This window comes from Phasianus colchicus, chromosome 9, assembly GCF_987193195.1.
Source record: "Phasianus colchicus chromosome 9, bPhaCol1.hap1.1, whole genome shotgun sequence".
Lineage (NCBI taxonomy): Eukaryota > Metazoa > Chordata > Aves > Galliformes > Phasianidae > Phasianus > Phasianus colchicus.
In genome coordinates, this window is record NC_143444.1 from 26,653,173 (window position 1) to 26,670,607 (window position 17,435).

At 35.6% G+C, this 17,435-nt stretch overlaps 1 protein-coding gene across 7 annotated transcripts in view; it reads right to left on the reverse strand.

The window, feature by feature from the left end:
• Nucleotides 1-17,435, reverse strand: part of EPS15 (epidermal growth factor receptor pathway substrate 15) — a 43,537-nt gene that overhangs the window by 7,505 nt on the left and 18,597 nt on the right. For all 7 annotated transcript variants that reach the window (XM_090146653.1, XM_031602293.2, XM_090146652.1 and 4 more), the window contains exons 13-23: nt 12,622-12,694; nt 8,562-8,723; nt 7,730-7,927; nt 6,374-6,571; nt 5,807-5,878; nt 5,489-5,579; nt 4,211-4,246; nt 3,181-3,317; nt 1,755-1,824; nt 678-754; nt 92-254 (exon numbers count right to left, since the gene is read on the reverse strand). In XM_090146653.1, the coding sequence (XP_090002779.1) occupies nt 92-254; nt 678-754; nt 1,755-1,824; nt 3,181-3,317; nt 4,211-4,246; nt 5,489-5,579; nt 5,807-5,878; nt 6,374-6,571; nt 7,730-7,927; nt 8,562-8,723; nt 12,622-12,694 (1,277 nt within the window). The remainder of the gene's footprint in view (nt 1-91; nt 255-677; nt 755-1,754; nt 1,825-3,180; nt 3,318-4,210; nt 4,247-5,488; nt 5,580-5,806; nt 5,879-6,373; nt 6,572-7,729; nt 7,928-8,561; nt 8,724-12,621; nt 12,695-17,435) is intronic.

The following is a 17,435-nucleotide window of genomic DNA, read 5'->3' on the forward strand; positions in this document are numbered from 1 at the left end:
TGTTAATCCAGCATACTTCACCATCCCATTATAATTATTGCCCTACCACCAATGTTACAGAAGCTAATAAGCATCTCACATCAGCTCTTACCAGGAGGTGGCGGACAGGGCCTTGTGGGAGTTCCAGTTTTAGGGGGCAATGCAGGAGGAACGTCCTCATTTTTGGCTGGTGGCTCTTCAAATGAGTTTTTAGTTATGACCACATTTTTGACAGAGCCTGATGTGGAAGAGCCAAAGGGATCCTCATTGTTGGCCTTTGAAAAAGAAAGAAAACAGCAACATACACACTTTCAGTGCAATTGCACCAATACTTTCCATCTTTAGAAATGAAAGTTTGTTTTTAAAACTCATAATCCAGGAAGAATAAAAGCAAACATTGATGAAAATTATAGAAAAATCAGGAACGGTTAGTGTGTGTACAGCAATGAGAAGTTGAGTGCAGCTATATACATTCAAAGCCATTTGAAATACAGAGAAAATACAAAGCTTACTTTGTGTTCTTCACTGTGGAATTCTAAGACAATTTACTGTAAAAAACCTCTATGTCAAGAAAGTTAATCATTGTAAATTTTTATTATTGGCAAAACTAATGATAAAAAAACTGTAACAAATAAGAACACAGTAAGTCACTGCAGAGTTTCATGCATTTTCTATGAGTGATACTAATTTCACATTACCTTTGACAGCGTGCTGAAGTCAGCAAAGCCACTTCCAAAGGACTCATTTCCAAACAGAGAGGCAAAGGGGTCTGTAGCTAAATACACAAAAATCAAGCAAATGAAATATGAAACACTGAAAGATCCTGCAACAAAGCAGCTGTTACATATATTGAAGCATAGACTACTTCCATGTGAAATACATAATTAGGTGGGCACTCTCATTATTTAAGGAGTTTTTACAAAAAACCTAAATATTAACAACTGATTAACAATAATAATTCTCCTGAAAAGGTTCTCTTGATATATCTGTGTACAATCAGGTATTTTTTGTGTGTACAGCTACAAATATATGATGACTATGAATACAAATGAGCTCCCTTCCAACAGTAAGCTCACATAAAGTGTCTTCAAACCTTGTATGAACTCAACCTGTAATAGCAATAGTAATCTTCAACTCTTGTATGCCACAAAGCATGTAAAAACTGCTGTTCTGTTGCAAAGTAAGAAGCATACTATGTTTACCAATAATCCCTTCTTCTGCCTCTAAAAACAGTGTTTTGAGTTTTGTTTTTTGGTTTTTTTTTACTGCTTACTGCAAAATATCACAAAGATTCATGCCTTGGATTCATGTGCTTCCTGGTGCAACTTGGCAGTAGAGTGGACTAGACTCCTCCCAAAAACATCTTTACCCTCAGATAAGAGGGACACAGCAATACAAACAGAAACCTTGATCAAACAGTTATTCTATCTTAGATTCTCTTACATAGTACATAACTATCTTGTATTTTACTTTGAAAGCAACATGAAATGTCCTAAAAGCAACCCTAATGGGAAGTAGTAGAAACCACTCAATTAGCCCAAACACTTAGATCACCAGTTTTAGGTGAAGAGGAACATTTTTGCAAAATCAGTTTTTGGTGATGCATGCTAAGGATAATGACTTCTTTGTTTATGTTAAATAAAAACACTCTCTACAAAATTGTTCCTAATGTCAAATGTTAATTTGGAAAAATCCTTCAAATGCTCCCATTACAAATTCAGTCAAGACTAGGAATAAAAACAAGAAAAAGTTTCATGTGCACAGTCTCTTTTTACCTAAATCATCTGACGTAGTAACAGTTGTTCCACCAGGAGCAAAAGGATCATTTTTCTTCGGTATCTCTGTCTAAAATAAAAGAATTACTTTAGTGGGAAATTTGTTTTTCAGCTTGATGAATTCACATTCTAAGAATACAATCACAATTTAAGTTCAGAAGGTTTAAGATAATGTTGGTCTAGCATCTTTATACCAGGCATCAAAATTAAAAAAAAATAAAAGACATTCTTTGTGAAGATATTGCTGCACTGATAACAAAGGTGCAGTAAAGCATTTCTGACAAATGCATAACTTTAGAAATGCAGATCACACAAGGATCAGCTGCTACAGACTGTGCATCCCACGCCTCCACACTTCTCTTACTGTCAGTCAACGAATTGGAAGTATTAGAATATTGTGATTTGAAGGATAGTGTGCAAAGTACTGAAGATTATAGAAAACCAATTTTTAAGGCTGGAGGTCTGGTAATATGACCTCAGCATCTGCATAACACGTGTATCATACAGAAGGAAAAGAACACCCCTGTAAGGTGGAGTAATTCCTCACTATCTCATTTTTGCAGGTTCACATCTGGCACACTCCACAGCCACTTAACTTGCTTCCTATGTGCATTAATAGTCCACTTGTATTTTTAATACATAAATGCAGATTTTATACACACACAAAACTAGAACTGAGGTATGAATTTGCACCATTGAAGAGAGGATATTGCAGAAAGACTATGACAAACTTAACACAATTTCAGCTTCTCAGAATAAGTGTCTATCAGCCTCAATATTACCTTATTTTCATTAAAGTTACATCCTACAAGGCTTCATGTCCATCTTATTGTAAGCTGGTGATTGATCATTAACTGCTCAGTTATAATATGAACAGCTAGAAGTTAGGCCTAGATATATTTGAAAGAATATGCCATTCAGTAACAATTTCCACATTATGACTAGGTTTCAGTGACAAATTTAAAAAGACTATGAAAAACAAACACCACATCTGTAAAACAGCTTGGGTTTTTAGAAAAATTTGCTATCACATCAGACTTTAAATAAGATAAAACATACTTATTGATCCTATGAGCTTTGGAGGGAAAAAAAGTGAAGTGTTTCAACAGAACCTGATGAGATTAATAAACTTGAAAGAAAACAAAGATTAAGTTCCACCAGCTATTAATAGAGCTTAACTCATTAGTCCCAAAACATTCTGATTTGTGGAGCTGCACACTGAAATATTTTAAAAATGTTTTTATTTCTATTTTCTGTATGACTATTTCTAGAATGCAACAGAAAGAGACATGAGAGCCATGTAGTAAGAAATACATTTTATCTAAATGATTTCTGAATTTCCGCATTTTAAGGTAGATCCAAATGCACCAGATGGTTAATTTTGTCCAAATTATATACAGCAGTAAAAAATACACTATCAGCTTACTGTGGTGTTATTACTGTTGCTTGCTGCACTAAATGGATCAGTGCTTGCAGTCACAAAAGGATCAGTGGAGGACTGTTTGAAAAAACAGTCAGCTGCAAAAGGATCTGAGCCTTTGAAGGGATCACCACCAAAGGGATCTAAAAAAAAAACCAAACATCTCATTAAGAATTCTACTTGCTTTATTTAACTTAGCATCTTCAAAATGAAACGTTATATTGCTTCTTTCATTCTGCAGGAAGGTGACACATTTACGACAGATTTGATGCTTCAAAAATCCTTGATCTGTGAATAATCTGAATTCCATGGTTCAAACATTAGACATACCAACATTTTCTGCACACAACAAAAACTATTGTGCCACTAGTTCAGCAGAACCATGTAAAGACATTCTTTAACTCAGCCCCCTTACAAAGAAGCATTTCTGTGAAAACTAATGTTTTTCAGAACTCTCATACTTTCTTCTCCTTCACTCCCCAAACATAACTGATGTTTCCTTATTTGACACTGGGTGCACCATGCTGTTTTGCTGTAGCTTCCTACTGCCCATTTTCTTTTTGCCACTGGTAACACTGTTCAGGACTGAGCAAGTAATGCAATGGCACTGCTTAAACAGCCAGTCTCAACAGATCTTCCCATCTTTTTCAATATTTGTGCTACAGAAAGTTGCTGAATTAAGAGCCTTTAAAAGTACAGTCCAACTTCTCTGCAAACAAAACATCTTTTGAGTTTGGGGCCTTCCGTTTACCACCTCCATATATTTAAATCTCCACTAAGAATACTTTCAAAAGCAAGAGGAAAATTCCTAGGGAACAGGCTTCTCTGAAAAGGTTTAACACAAGTGGGCAGCTGCTACTGCTATATATCCATCCTACAGTGACTTTTAAAGTCATTACCATCTTTTTCACACTGTAAGTGGTGATACTTTTCCCCCCATGTACTGTTCTATTAGGAAGCATTTTCAAAAAAAAAAAAAAAAGAAAAAAGAAAGAAAAAGAAAAGAAGAAAGATTAGAAGTTACAAAGTTGCTCACCAATTTTCCCAAAAGGGTCATCTTTGAAGGGATCACCTGTTTAAAGGAAAAAGAGACTTGTAGATTTTAAATCATAAAGCTTGTGTTCTGAGTTGAAGTCTCTTTGATACAAATAAGTTTCTAAAGCTAGAATTTCCCTCACTCAGAGGAACAGTTTCATTATTTTCAGTGGAACAAGAGCTGATAACACAAAGCAAATATTCATCACATAATTTATTACCAGCATGAAGCAAACAACAACAGCCATCTGAAAAATGCATCTCTGTTGGCTGCTCTCAGTAAAGATGCACATTGTGCAGTATTTACACCACAGTAATACAGGCTAATTACTGATGAAAACTTAGTTCCACTTTTAATAATCCTCACAGACATGAGGAATAGCAGCCATCAAGTGTTCATTTCTACACTGGATGCAAGTATATGCACCAGTATACTCCCTCATTTCACAGAGTCTTACAGCTCTAGATATCTACCTCTAAACAAACTGAGCACACAAAATCCAGAAGGTTGATTGATCGACATATCTTTCTCCTCTGAAAGGAAGGCTGTTATACCCCATAAGCAGGACTACTCCAACATAAACAAAAAAAGAAACAATATGTACATAAAATCATTGAGGTTTTTAAATATTTTTAAGTGAAAAAAATGAACTAAAGCTTAAATCTGCATTGGCAATCTTTTAGAAGCCAAGTGATGCAAAATAAATTTAGCTGCATACATCTGTTTCAACAGTTAACCCAAATTAACTCTTCCCATACTCCAAGTGTCTCTATCCAGACAGATCACTCCTCCCAACATTAGAAAAAAAATGGAGCAACAGAATTCTTAAGTGGCAAGTTCTTAAAATAAAGCATAGCACTTCCACAAAATGAACAGATGGTACAGTTCCACATTATCTTTTTTTGAGTGCCTAACATGCCATAAGTAGGCCACAGCCATTCACTTTCAGCCACCCATGTGCTCCCTACACCACAGCTCACTGAACCCTCAGATGATCTGTTTGTGGCTTTGTGCTGCAAATTAGATCAGTGACACCACATATATCGCAAGTATGCCCACACCTTTAATACCAAAATGAGACCTCCAGAAAAAAAAAAAAAGAAGAAAGAGGCACTCAGAACAAAAAAACACAGGTAAGAGACACACCCTGGATGTAATGCTATTGGCTCTTGTCACTCAAGTACTTTCACATTTATTCCATAAAGACTGGAAGTTTAATCTGTGTTCATACAAAACACATTTCTGCAAATCTGCACTTAGAGAGAAGAGTGTACTTACTGCCAACAAAAGGGTCAGACTGGAAGAACTCTAAGCTTGTTTCAGAAACTATATCAGGCAACGGATGAGATTCAGCATCAAATGGATCCTCCTGAAAAACATGAAAGAAGCAAATAAAGGCAAGAAGTTTGAGACACTTATCTCATACTGTTACCATTTATTAACTTCTTAAAGCTGAAATAAGTTTGAATTCATCAGAATTCACAGGGAGCAACAGTAAAAAATCAACCTGCTATATAAGATGAAAGCATTTATGACATCATGCCTTATTTATTTTTATTTACATTCAATTCCTCCCTTAAATTTGAACAAACTCACTTTTCTCGTAACAGCTGCAGATGGAGTCTCTTTGTCTTCTTCTGCAGCAGCTGTTTCAGGACTATTTCTTGTCTATGTAAGGATAAAAGCAATTCAGTGTAAGTAAACAGAACACTATACTACTTACTCCATTTTAAGTATCAAACTGTTGTAAGAATATACTAAAGGATACCTCAAGAGGTTCATACTTAGAAAACATTGAAATGTTTGATAAATTGAGACACAAAACCAGGCATTTAAAAAGCAAGACAGCTTTTAGATTTTTGTACTATTCCTCATTCTATTTCTGTTGCACCGATTGGAAACAGCTGCTCTTCTTTAACATTAATTTTACCCTTCAATTTATGACATTAAGCTTTGGAAACAAATGCACAAAAAGAATCCTGTTGCCTCTTCTTCTGCTTATCAACTTCCAGATCTCTGGAATACTCCCTCAGAATAACATCCTGAAAGTTCACTTTGAAAATGTTTTAAAACAAAATACAATCAATCTTAATACATTCTTAATTTATTCCAACTTCACAGCTGCATTGCATCATGATCAGGGAGGCAAAACATTTTACTCACTGGGGATACATTGTTTATTTGTTCATCTTCAGCTATGCTTTCCCTTTCAGCATTCTCATTAAGGTTCGCAGTTTCACTGCTGCTGTTGCTAAGACTAGAATGATCCGCTGTTCCGTTAACAAGTACAGTCTGTGGCTGAGAGTGCCAACTAAATTGGTTGCTTTCCAGTTCTTTCAGCTCAAGAAGTTTTGTCTGCACCTGTAAACAGAAATAATGGACATGTATCAGTAGAGTAGCACATGGAAACTCGAATACAACTCTCCCTTCTTAACTGTGAGATGGAGGGTAATTCTTATACTCCAAAATCAAGTATAATAAACTATAAAATTTCACAGAAAAGTACAAATCCGAGCCAGAAGAGATATGGTAGAAGACCTGAGAACCTTCTGTGCCAAGGAAGCAGGCTATATCACTGGTGATCACTGGCAGTATCAAAGACTTGTTTCATTGCCACTCAAGCACATAAGACTTGCAAAGCCTTTGGCTTTGTTTGTGTGTGGGTTTTTGATTTTTGTTTTTGTTTTGTTTATTCCCTTTTACATTACTCAGTTGTAATTGCCTTAAGCTCCACAAACGTAAAAGGCGACTTAATCAGAAGTCCAAGAAAAAAATTACAAATTATCTTCCTCCACACAACTTTTGAAGTCTAGGAAAATATATTTTGGATTTTCTAAGTAGATAATTACAGCCACATGATTATTTCACCAATAAACGCAAGAAATGACAAAAAGGTATGCAAGCTAACTCTTCACTAAGTAACAAATTGTTGACTGGACCTATAAAGTATAGTTCTGTTCTTAAAAAACAATGCAGCAATCTCTCTGCTTCTCTGTACCCAGTCCCAATACTCTTACATTCACCTTCTTCCTTCAAGAATACACTAAATAAATGTTTTAAGAAATTCTATATCAATGTCACATCAATTTAAGAACAGTGAGATCATGGCTCAGGTTGTGGCTGAGGAAGAAAACTTGGCTAACTATTGGACATCAGGATTTTAAAGAGGCATTATTCATTAGTCATTCATTACATTAAAGCAAATTATTTATCAATTGTAATGAATTCCCTCTTATTAACAATACTTGGAAAAACAGAAATAAATACTTAGAGCAACGCGAGTCAGTTCATAAGAATTTTAACTACTATACACATCTTCTATGCAAGCAACGGAACGCATAGAAACTGTGAAAAGACAAAAAACATTTTCCCCTCATGAAAAATCACACCAAAGCCTCTCAGCTAAAACAGCTTTTTTTGTTTTGGTTTGGTTTGTTTTTTTTTTTTTTTTTGTTTTGCTTTTTAAAAAAAAATTATTGTTTTTCCTCTTTTTTCCCTTCCCCTTTCACAACGCCTTACCGAATTGATTTCCTGTTGTGAATCTTGCAGATGTTGCTGAAGAGGTCCCAGCTGTGCTTTCCCAGACTCTATGCAATGCTCAAGCTCTGCAGTTTCTTGCTGCAGACGACTCAGCTCCTCTTGAGCTTTGGTCAGTTCATCTTCATATGCTGAAATCTTTGACTCCTGGCTTGTTATTTCAGCTTTCAGCATGGCAATCTAAAGCATAAACAAGGATTCCAAAGTCAAATTAGGAAAACAACAACAACAAACAACAACACACCAAAAATACCCCCACATCTCCAAATATATCCAGCAAAGACTAAAGATTTATGACCAGAAAATTTATGAGCAGCTATTGCAGAGACTTCAGATCATACTCCAACAGAAGATTAATCTGCTATTTGTCCCAATGAGATCAAGCTGTTTTCCTGACCAATACAGATATTGCTAATATTAAAGATATGGGAGAAAAAAAAAAAAAAACTGAAATTTTACATTAGAAAAAAAAATCTGTAACTTTTTTTTTTCTTTTTTTTTAATCCCAAGAAATCAGTCCTGGTAATTAGTGTTTCTAGTGACATTCACATTGTGTTACGCATTTGTGTCATTTGTTTGTACACAACTTTACACGTGTGCAAGCATATCTTACTGCATTTGTTGGCACACTGAAACATAAAGAGGTCAGTGAAATAAGTGATGCCTCCTATTCTCTGTTGGTCACAAAATCCTGCAACTCAGGCTGTTTGATCTTAAATTTTTTTCCCCTTTCCCAGCCACCACAACACACTGCAAGCATGCATTATTCAAAATGCAGCATTTCTTCTTAAGGGCTGAAGCCATTAGACCTTACCAAGTGGGCCTCCTCTGCACATTTCTGCCTGATGTCATTAAGTTGCTCTTCCAACTTGGCCTTCTGCTCATCAAGATCGTTAAGGATTTCCTGAGCTTCCTGTTTCTGAGCTTGCAGCTTCTGCAGATTGCTGCTCTCCCGTTTTACTTCATCTTGTAGATCCTGTAATAAAAGATTTGCTTTGCCTTTGTTCACTGCTCCCTCTGACCATTAAATTTCCTGGTATAAATTGTGGTAATGATCAGTCAGATTTCAGAATATTAATATGTTATCTTTCAAAGGCTAACATGTACTGTGCATCACACAAGTAAGGGTTCTCAAGTTTTAATTCAAAGAAAACAACAATTAGGTTATTTGCTTTTTCTTTTTTTTCATTAAAAAAAAGCCTTATTGAAATATTGAAGCTCATACTGCCAAACAGAGATCAGAACTATTTAATCAGTGGGAGGTAGGCTTCCCTTCTGAATCCAGAAGTCATCCTTGCTTTGGCTGCTACATTCTCTCTTCTGTATTTTAGCAATATGTTTTATTGAGTTCCTTAGTAACAGAAATTCTTTATTCTGTTCCTTTCCCCTCAGAAACACTCACCCAAAAATACAAAGGTGAAGCAAGGTGAAGAACAAAATCAGTGCCTTATTAACCCAAATGCACCTTTAAGATTTTCCCCACCTCCAATTTTTGCTGAAATTACCCCAACTCTTTTTTTTTCCTGATAAGAAATGCATGTTCCATATATGAAAACATGGCATGCTTTGTTATAGGGAACAGCTGTAAATAAAATATAAGATACAGAAAGTAGTATCATATGATAATTAGTTCATTTCTGAGCAAAAACAATGGTTATACTTCAAACTGCAGAGATAACAGTGGAAAAAAATCAAGACAAGAATTTAGCAGGAACTGTCAAAGTCAAGAGGAAGAAGTAATACAGAGAGATCAAAAAAGGATCATTACAGAAGTATTAGATGAGAGAAGAAGATTGCAGTCTTTCTAAAAAAAAAAAAAAGTAATTGAACAAAGAATCATATACAACAGTAAAGAAAGAAACAGATGAAAGAAAATTTAGGACAGTAAGAAAAAAAGCTGACATTCTGATGAGATCATGCATTCCCGTGCTGTTTTAAGGTAAGATTCTGTTGTCATTTTTAGGTGATTTTTTTAAGTTATCTTTTTTAAAAAGGGGGAGAAGGTTAATCCATATCTGTTAACACCTCTAGTTCACCAGGACAAGAAGGGATGGAAACAAACGTTGCTCAGCAGAACAGGAAACCTCAAGACAGTCAAAAGACTACCTAAGAAATATCAGAGATTCTTTTATTAAAAAAATCAAAATCCATTTATCAACCTCAGGATTAACGGCTTAAATTTTATGACTAACCTACAGCAGCCAGAATAGATGACTTATTTTCCATAAATCAGAAGTAATCAGTAAGTCAATACATGCAAAAAGCTCTGACAGCAACTAGTGACTTGGACAACTGGAAAGTGTGCTGATCTGTTCAGTTTTTTCACGACTTTGCACACAAATACCATCTGACTCATGGTATGCAACCAGGTTGAGGAATAGAAGTAACAGTTCTTTCAGTCATACACACACACACAAGCTAAATATAGATGACTTTCAATCTTGCTAGTGCTTCTTGAGTCCCAATGTCTGTTCTAGCCACAGCAGTAGGGAAGCGCTGAGGAGACCTGACTGTACCTGATATCTCCAAAATAGATTTTCTTCTTCCATAGATGTGAACATAAGTTGTGCCTTTTTATTTTCCCCAGGAGTTCCAAGCATTTGTTCAAAAAAAGTCTCTTCACAAAGTTTCAATATTCCACTTAAAACTGGAAACAGACCTTTTGACTTCATGTCAGAAGAATTCTAGGGAATTTTATTCTAGGTATTCTTTCCCAATCATCGTTGGGTAAGCCAGGAGAATCACCGTTTATTTCAGAGTCTTTGCAGACACACTAAGAAACCATACACATATACAAAGTGCTTGACGGAGGATCTGAGCCTTGGGAATGTGGAAAAAAGCCCCTAACTTGAGGTAGTGCCTCACTGATGATACTTGTGTGGTCAGAAATTAATGTTTTAGTGATACATTAACTCTGTAAAACTGAGTTGTCTTCTGCCAAGAAGAACATCTTGTATCCACGTTTCTTATCTCTGTTATTCATAAGAAAATGAAAACTCCATCACAGAATAAATAAAAACAAATGCTTTAGTTTCTCAATTTTTACTATTCTGCCTGTTACCTCTTATGAAAAATAGTCTTTAATCATTGCTGAGAGATAACACTTTAATAAACATTAAAATATATCAGTTTGTTATGTTTTCTCTACAACTCTTTTTCTGTCTCTGCCTCTCAGACTCTCTTTGTACAGCATATGCATTATTTCATAAGGGAAAATAGCTGTTCTATTTCTTCCCTCATACAGATTTGTTCAATCCATCACAAGCCTTTGTGAGATTATAATTTATGTTAGTGAATATAATCCTGGTATCATGAACCCTTTTGTGTGCTGCCACTAGATTAGCTCGATCAAAAGTGGCAAATTACAACACAGTTTGTGCATACCATCTTTAGAAATATCACCATAAGAACATCAGGAAAAAAAAACAAAAAACAGCTCAAATGAATGCTGGAGTCATGTCCTATTTGATCCTGATGGCTTTTGACATTTTTCCGACATGTCAGTAACAGACTGTTCCTTCTTCACAGACTGAGAACTCCTTATATTCAGCAGGATACAAATAGCTTATGTGCTCACTAAGAGGTTAAAGATTTAAGACAGTTGTTTCAAACACAACTGCTCTGGATACAATGATTCCATTGATTCTGTGATGCTGCTGACTATCAAAGACTATAAAATAAACATAAGATCATACTAAGACTGAACATTTTAGGCCTCATAATACTAATGGCAGGTGTTTCATTTAGCTTCAGCCACCTCTTGTACAAAGGCAGCAGAGAACTCAATCTTCATATGAACAGACAAGTTTCAGAACAAATCACTAACAAAATCACCATGTGTGCCCAAACAGAAATATCAGTGAGAATTTTTAACAGTGTGAAAAGGCCCTTTTCATGGTGAAGAGAAGAACGATGCCTGCATGCACAGACAGAATTGAGGAATGGTCAACTTCTGTACACATTCCAGCAGCTGCTGAATCTGGCTGCCGTTGTGACCAACAGGCCAGCATCTGATTATCTGAAAGGTCAGACTATTAATTATCATCTAGGCTTTAAGGATATTAAATAACTGAGCACAAGAGTCACAATGCTTGCAACACTGGCTTTTCTTTCCCAACCTTCCAGCGCCCAAAACAAAGTAAAACGCAGAAATTTATACCATTTACTCTTAATCAAGTAGGGAGTATTTGAACTAATAAAAATTCCTGAAACAAAGGCAGAAATAAATGTAAATGATCAGATATAACACTGAAGTTTTTTTTCTTAATGTTGCAATTCCAACTGCTTCTGCACCTTACAATTTAACTTAAATATGCTTTGCAGTATTTAATTCAGAGCTTATATGTTAACACCCTAAACACTGATGCTGACTATGTAATTTTTAATTCATAAGGCACTTGCAAAATTAAAATTTTCTATTCAAATTACAGTAAGTTCAAATACGTCTTCAGAATTCACTTTTTTAGGCAATATTCTTCCAAAGCTGGTTAATTACTGAGACTTTTAAGAAGCAGCCTCATAGAAAAGTCCTTTTAATTCAGCCTCATTAAGTTTACTAATTCGTGGCACAATAATGTCTTTTATGTCAGTTTTTAGTAGATATCAGATAGCCCTGCTTAAAAGAGAATCTGTTATTTTGAATATTTTTCATTTAAAACTCCATGCAGATTACATATCCTAGAATCTCACACATTTCTATAAAGATGCAGAACCCTACTAATCCACACTGGTATACCAAATATATTTCAACATACATTCTTTTCCTTAGCCACCACTCAATAGATGCAATCTAAAGATTCAGTAATCTCATTGCTATTAAAGCATCACATGGTGCAATATCAGATATCTGAGCAATAATTCTGCGTCTTATTTACCTGGACCTCACTCGTCCTCTGTTTGATGGTATCTTCTTTCTCCTTCAGGTCTTGTTCTACATTATTCTTTTCCCTAGAAGACCAGCAAACAATGCAAGAATACTTAAGAACATCAGCTACAGCAGGTACAGTTATCCAGCCTCCTAACCCTGTATCTCTCTTTAAATACATAGTGAAACATTAAACACAAAAGATCTAAGGGATTTCTGCTTTCCAAATAATTTACAAGACAGAATCCCACATAAGCCTTCTGCATTAAAAAAAAAAAAAAAGATGCCTTTCACCCAACTGGACTTTAGTGATAAGAATGGCTTAAAAAAGGAAGGGGGCGGGAGGGAAAAATCAATGAAATACTGTCTTCAGTGATCTCACTGTTGCTATGGAGCGCTTGTCTAATGAAAACTGCTGGGAAAAGTGGGAGGGATTGCATCAGATTCCATCTGTTAACCCCTGCAAATACAGTAATTCCTATGCTAACAGCAGCTAAAAGCATTTTCAGGAGGCCACCCTAGCAGATTATTAACCTTAACTATCATATTTTAGATATATTTGTTGGTAAGATCAGTCACAAGAAGAAAAGTTAGCCTGCTGTAATCAGCATGTGCTTAACAGACTCCATATACAGTTATTTGCTGTGTCATATCAAGTCTGTCCCTACAGACATTTATGCAAGCTTACAAGTGACTACTGATGACAGGGGAATTACCATCAGTAAATTCTTGGCAGCCAAAGATAACAATAGCCTTAAGAAAGGAAAAAGCCACACAACCCAGAAGTGTTCGTATAAAAAAAGAATTTACCCCTAGACAGTGTAAGCTATCTTTTCTCCTTTACCAGATGTAGAAAAGCAGAAGGGTAGGCATTGCAATTTTAACAATAGCTTTTGTATACAAATATTTATGTTTATAAAGACTCCACTATTAAAATGACTACGTACATTGAAAATGAGTGTATTATCATTTTCCAATTCTGACATTTCCCTAAGGTAATTCGTTTAGAAAAGCTATCAAATGTTATTACTAGTATGTATTAAAATTAAGCTAACATCCTATATTAATAGCAGCAGAATGGGCAATCAATCTGAAACTATTAATCTTCTTATTTACTCTTCTCGAATAAGAAATCAACCACTACCATCCCCAAAGCAAAAAGGGGAATCTCCTCTGAGAAAGTTGACTTTATTCAGGCTAAGCAATGCTTAGTTACTGCTAAGCCATATACAGTGGAAGACGGAAAAAAAACAGATATCACGTCTTACAAATATTCATTCAGAAAAACTATCACTGTATATCATGTTCAGTTACTGTTTATCTCAGCATCCAATTAAGTTACTGACCATGCTTTAAGGAGAGGTCTGCATGGAGGAAAATAGAAAAATGTGGAAAGAAGGACCCTGAAGAACAAGCCTAGCTATTTTCTTAGGTGTGAACCTTCATATTTCAAAAAACTTCCCAGTCCCCATTCATCAGAAAAAAAAAAAATCATGAAAATTTTACACAGATCTGCTTCCTTCAAACCTAGTACATTTCTCTAGCTCAATAAACCTGCATTTGTTGCATAGTTGAATTTAGATATTTAAAGCATCACAAGACAGAGTTGAAACAAGTCCTGTTGACTTCTGCCTTTTATAACTTTCCATAAATAAACAGTCTCAATCTCAAAGCAGTTCTCAAAGCGCACAGATCTAAACAGAAGGCAAGTTGAAAAATACCATCAAGCCCTCAGATACTTATCAAACACAAGCATTCAGGCATATTATTCCTAATTGAAGATAAATGACAATATAATTGACTAGATCAACAAAAAGTTGTTTTGTTATTTTCCAGCTTGGGTACGAAAACTGAGCAGGAAATAAAATGCAAGCAGGTACATATGCCTTTATATATAGCTTTCCTAATTCCTGTCACTGATAGGCCTGAAGAGACCATCAGAAAATAAATTCACTTGCCCTCTATTTCAACAAGTCGGGTACCAAAATCTTGCAATCTGGACTACACTAAGCAAGCAACAGGACACAATACCCACCCACAGCCAGCTTACACTGGTCAGATCACAACACAAACAATGAATGGAAAAAACATCAAGTGAAAGAATTATTGTCAGGCCGAACAAGAAAGGCTTAGGCAGTAGTCTCAGACAAAGGAAAACAAGCTAAGTGTATATAGGTTGAACAATGCATCTACCCTCCCTGCTCCCCACCCTGAGTAAAGCATCTTTGTTTCAAGTAAAGGTAACACAGACCTACTTAATTTACTAATTCTTCTGAATGCCTCCATTTCTTTTACAGACTATCTGGTACACCCTGTATACCAGGAGTATAACCAAACTGTATTACTGGATACGACAGACTTCTTGAATCATACAGTCCCATAACTGTATGGAAACACAAAAAAAACCTGTGGTCTCAACAGTAAGTTAACATTTGAAACCGACTCACACTCCATTAGGTAAGCAATATGATTTCCCTAGGTAACTTAACAGCAGCCAGCTCAGAAGGCCTTTTTGTTAAAAAAAAATTAAAAATAATCATTGAAAACAAATAAACAACAAAAGAACAACCCAACGCACACACTTCATGATATACAAAACAAATAATATCAGTAAATCCAGCAGCTTTGCAATTTGTGAATGGAGTATTATTCAAGAATGGGAACCAGCACATGGGGAACATCTGCAATAGCTGACAGCTGAGTAGACCCATGTCAGTAGAGCCATTTAAGCCATCTCTGAAACAACCCTGGCCTTACTTCGAGAGCTAACAATCAGAACAACACTAGTTAAAAATGAAAAATAATAAATCAGTTCTTTTCCACAAAAAGTGACTGATAGCTGCTCACAGACTTAGTAGCATCATTTAAACTCAGTTACCAAACATTTCTTATTTCCACATACATGTGCAACTGTGGGAATTCCTAGTGTAGTAGTGCTTAATTTTGGCACTGCTAGAAAAAAAACACCTAAAGTTTGCTCAGTTTTTCCTCCTCTTCAGTCCCCCAGTTTTCAGCTGTAACAACTCAACTACTTCCAAACCAGAGATTAGAAGAAAGCAGCTGGCTTACAGTTCTTACTGTTGATTTGCTAACAAGTTCTACATTTCTGGACTTTTAAACAAAGATTTGATGTAAGTACATAGCAATGAAAGGTTGTCCCTGGAAAAAAACAGCATTTTGTTATTTCCTTACTTTTGAGAGACTAACTTACCTGCTCTAAAATTCTCCTAGCTTGACTTATGTTCAGGAAAATGCAGCCACTGCTCTCCAACACTCACAAAGGTCAGCACCAAAGTTAAGCTCAACTATTCACACTTACAAAGCAATGTCGTATTGATAAAGTCTGAAGAAATCCCACTCATTTGTGGGCCACAGTTAGCTTTAATGCACAGAAAGCAAGCAGGGTTTGCTGGGTCAAGAAAAAGGCTCTATGGCTCAAAAAGAGAGTATTAAGAACATCTGGTTTAACCTCCCACTAGGCTGATGAAATAAAAAAAGCAGAAATAACTTTCCAAAAATACAGTGCAACGGAAATAGAATTTACAGGTCTTCTGAAAAAAGCAGTACTGCTGTCAGGCTCAAAATGATGCAGATTCCATAACATCCCTAGGCAAGTCATTTGTCCTACTAGAGGGGAATTAACCTTACTAATAGGCATTGTGCTTTTTATTTCTCATCTGATCCTCAATCTCCATTTTCTCATCTTAAGTTTTCATCAAATTAGATTAAAAAGCTCTTGGTTACCAGATGCTTTCCCACACAAACACATCACTTCTGCATTCTTTACTCTGTCTTTCAACAAACAGCATTTTCACAACGCAGTCATTCTCTTCATTATTTGAGGGAGTTCCTCTGGTTGTTTTCTTTGTTTATTTTGAATGTGTATTTCAAAAACAGATTCAATTTCTACTAAAGGCTTCCAGAAATGCAGCTCTCATTGATAAAACACAACTCATGGATTAGAATTAGTACATACTGGGTTTAATCATTAAACAATTTGTCTTGTTAATAATGAATAAAATTGTTTGGATGACATTTTAATATGGTAACTATAAAGACTGAAAATATATTTAACCAGTTATACCTGAAATGCAGACTTCCCAAGAGATGAGAAATTTCCTAAACATCACAAAGACCGATCTGCTGCCTCCTACTGCCACCTGTACTTTAGGTGAGATACAGGAGAGTAACATTTCCACTACCAAAATGACTCTTTTACAGCAGCTAAACAATTGCTAAGTAATCAAAATTAATTTATTAGCAACACAATTCTATTCTGGGCCTGTAAATAACAAAGTAACTTTCCACTTTTTTAAATTAAAAACGTGCTAGTAATTGCCCCTATAGCAATATTATAGCCCCACTGATCAGATATAACCCAAATAAATAATTTGGCACAGAAGAAGAAGCGGAAGCAGTGACTTCCAAAGGCCATGGAGTTCCTTCATATATCAGAGGGAGAAAGAAAGAGCAGAACACAACAAAATGGTGTGAATGTTAGGCTGCAAGTACACTTGGTAAAAAACAAACAAAAAAAAAATCCACCTTTATGTAAAAATTCACACTTGTGAATAATTTATTTCCTTCTAATAACAAATACACATAGTTGCAAATGAAATTTTAGGTTAGTAAATGCCTAAGTCCAAAACTGCTATCAATACAAGTTAAGAAAGAACAGAGGAAGCCATGGCAGGGACAAGTGAGGAAGCAAAGAAAGTAACAAGCAGTTCAAGTGCAAAAACATTTATCTATTTAGGAGATGGGCTGTGCTTTGACACATTTCCAAATAAAAACATTCCTACAAGTGACATGGATAAGACACAC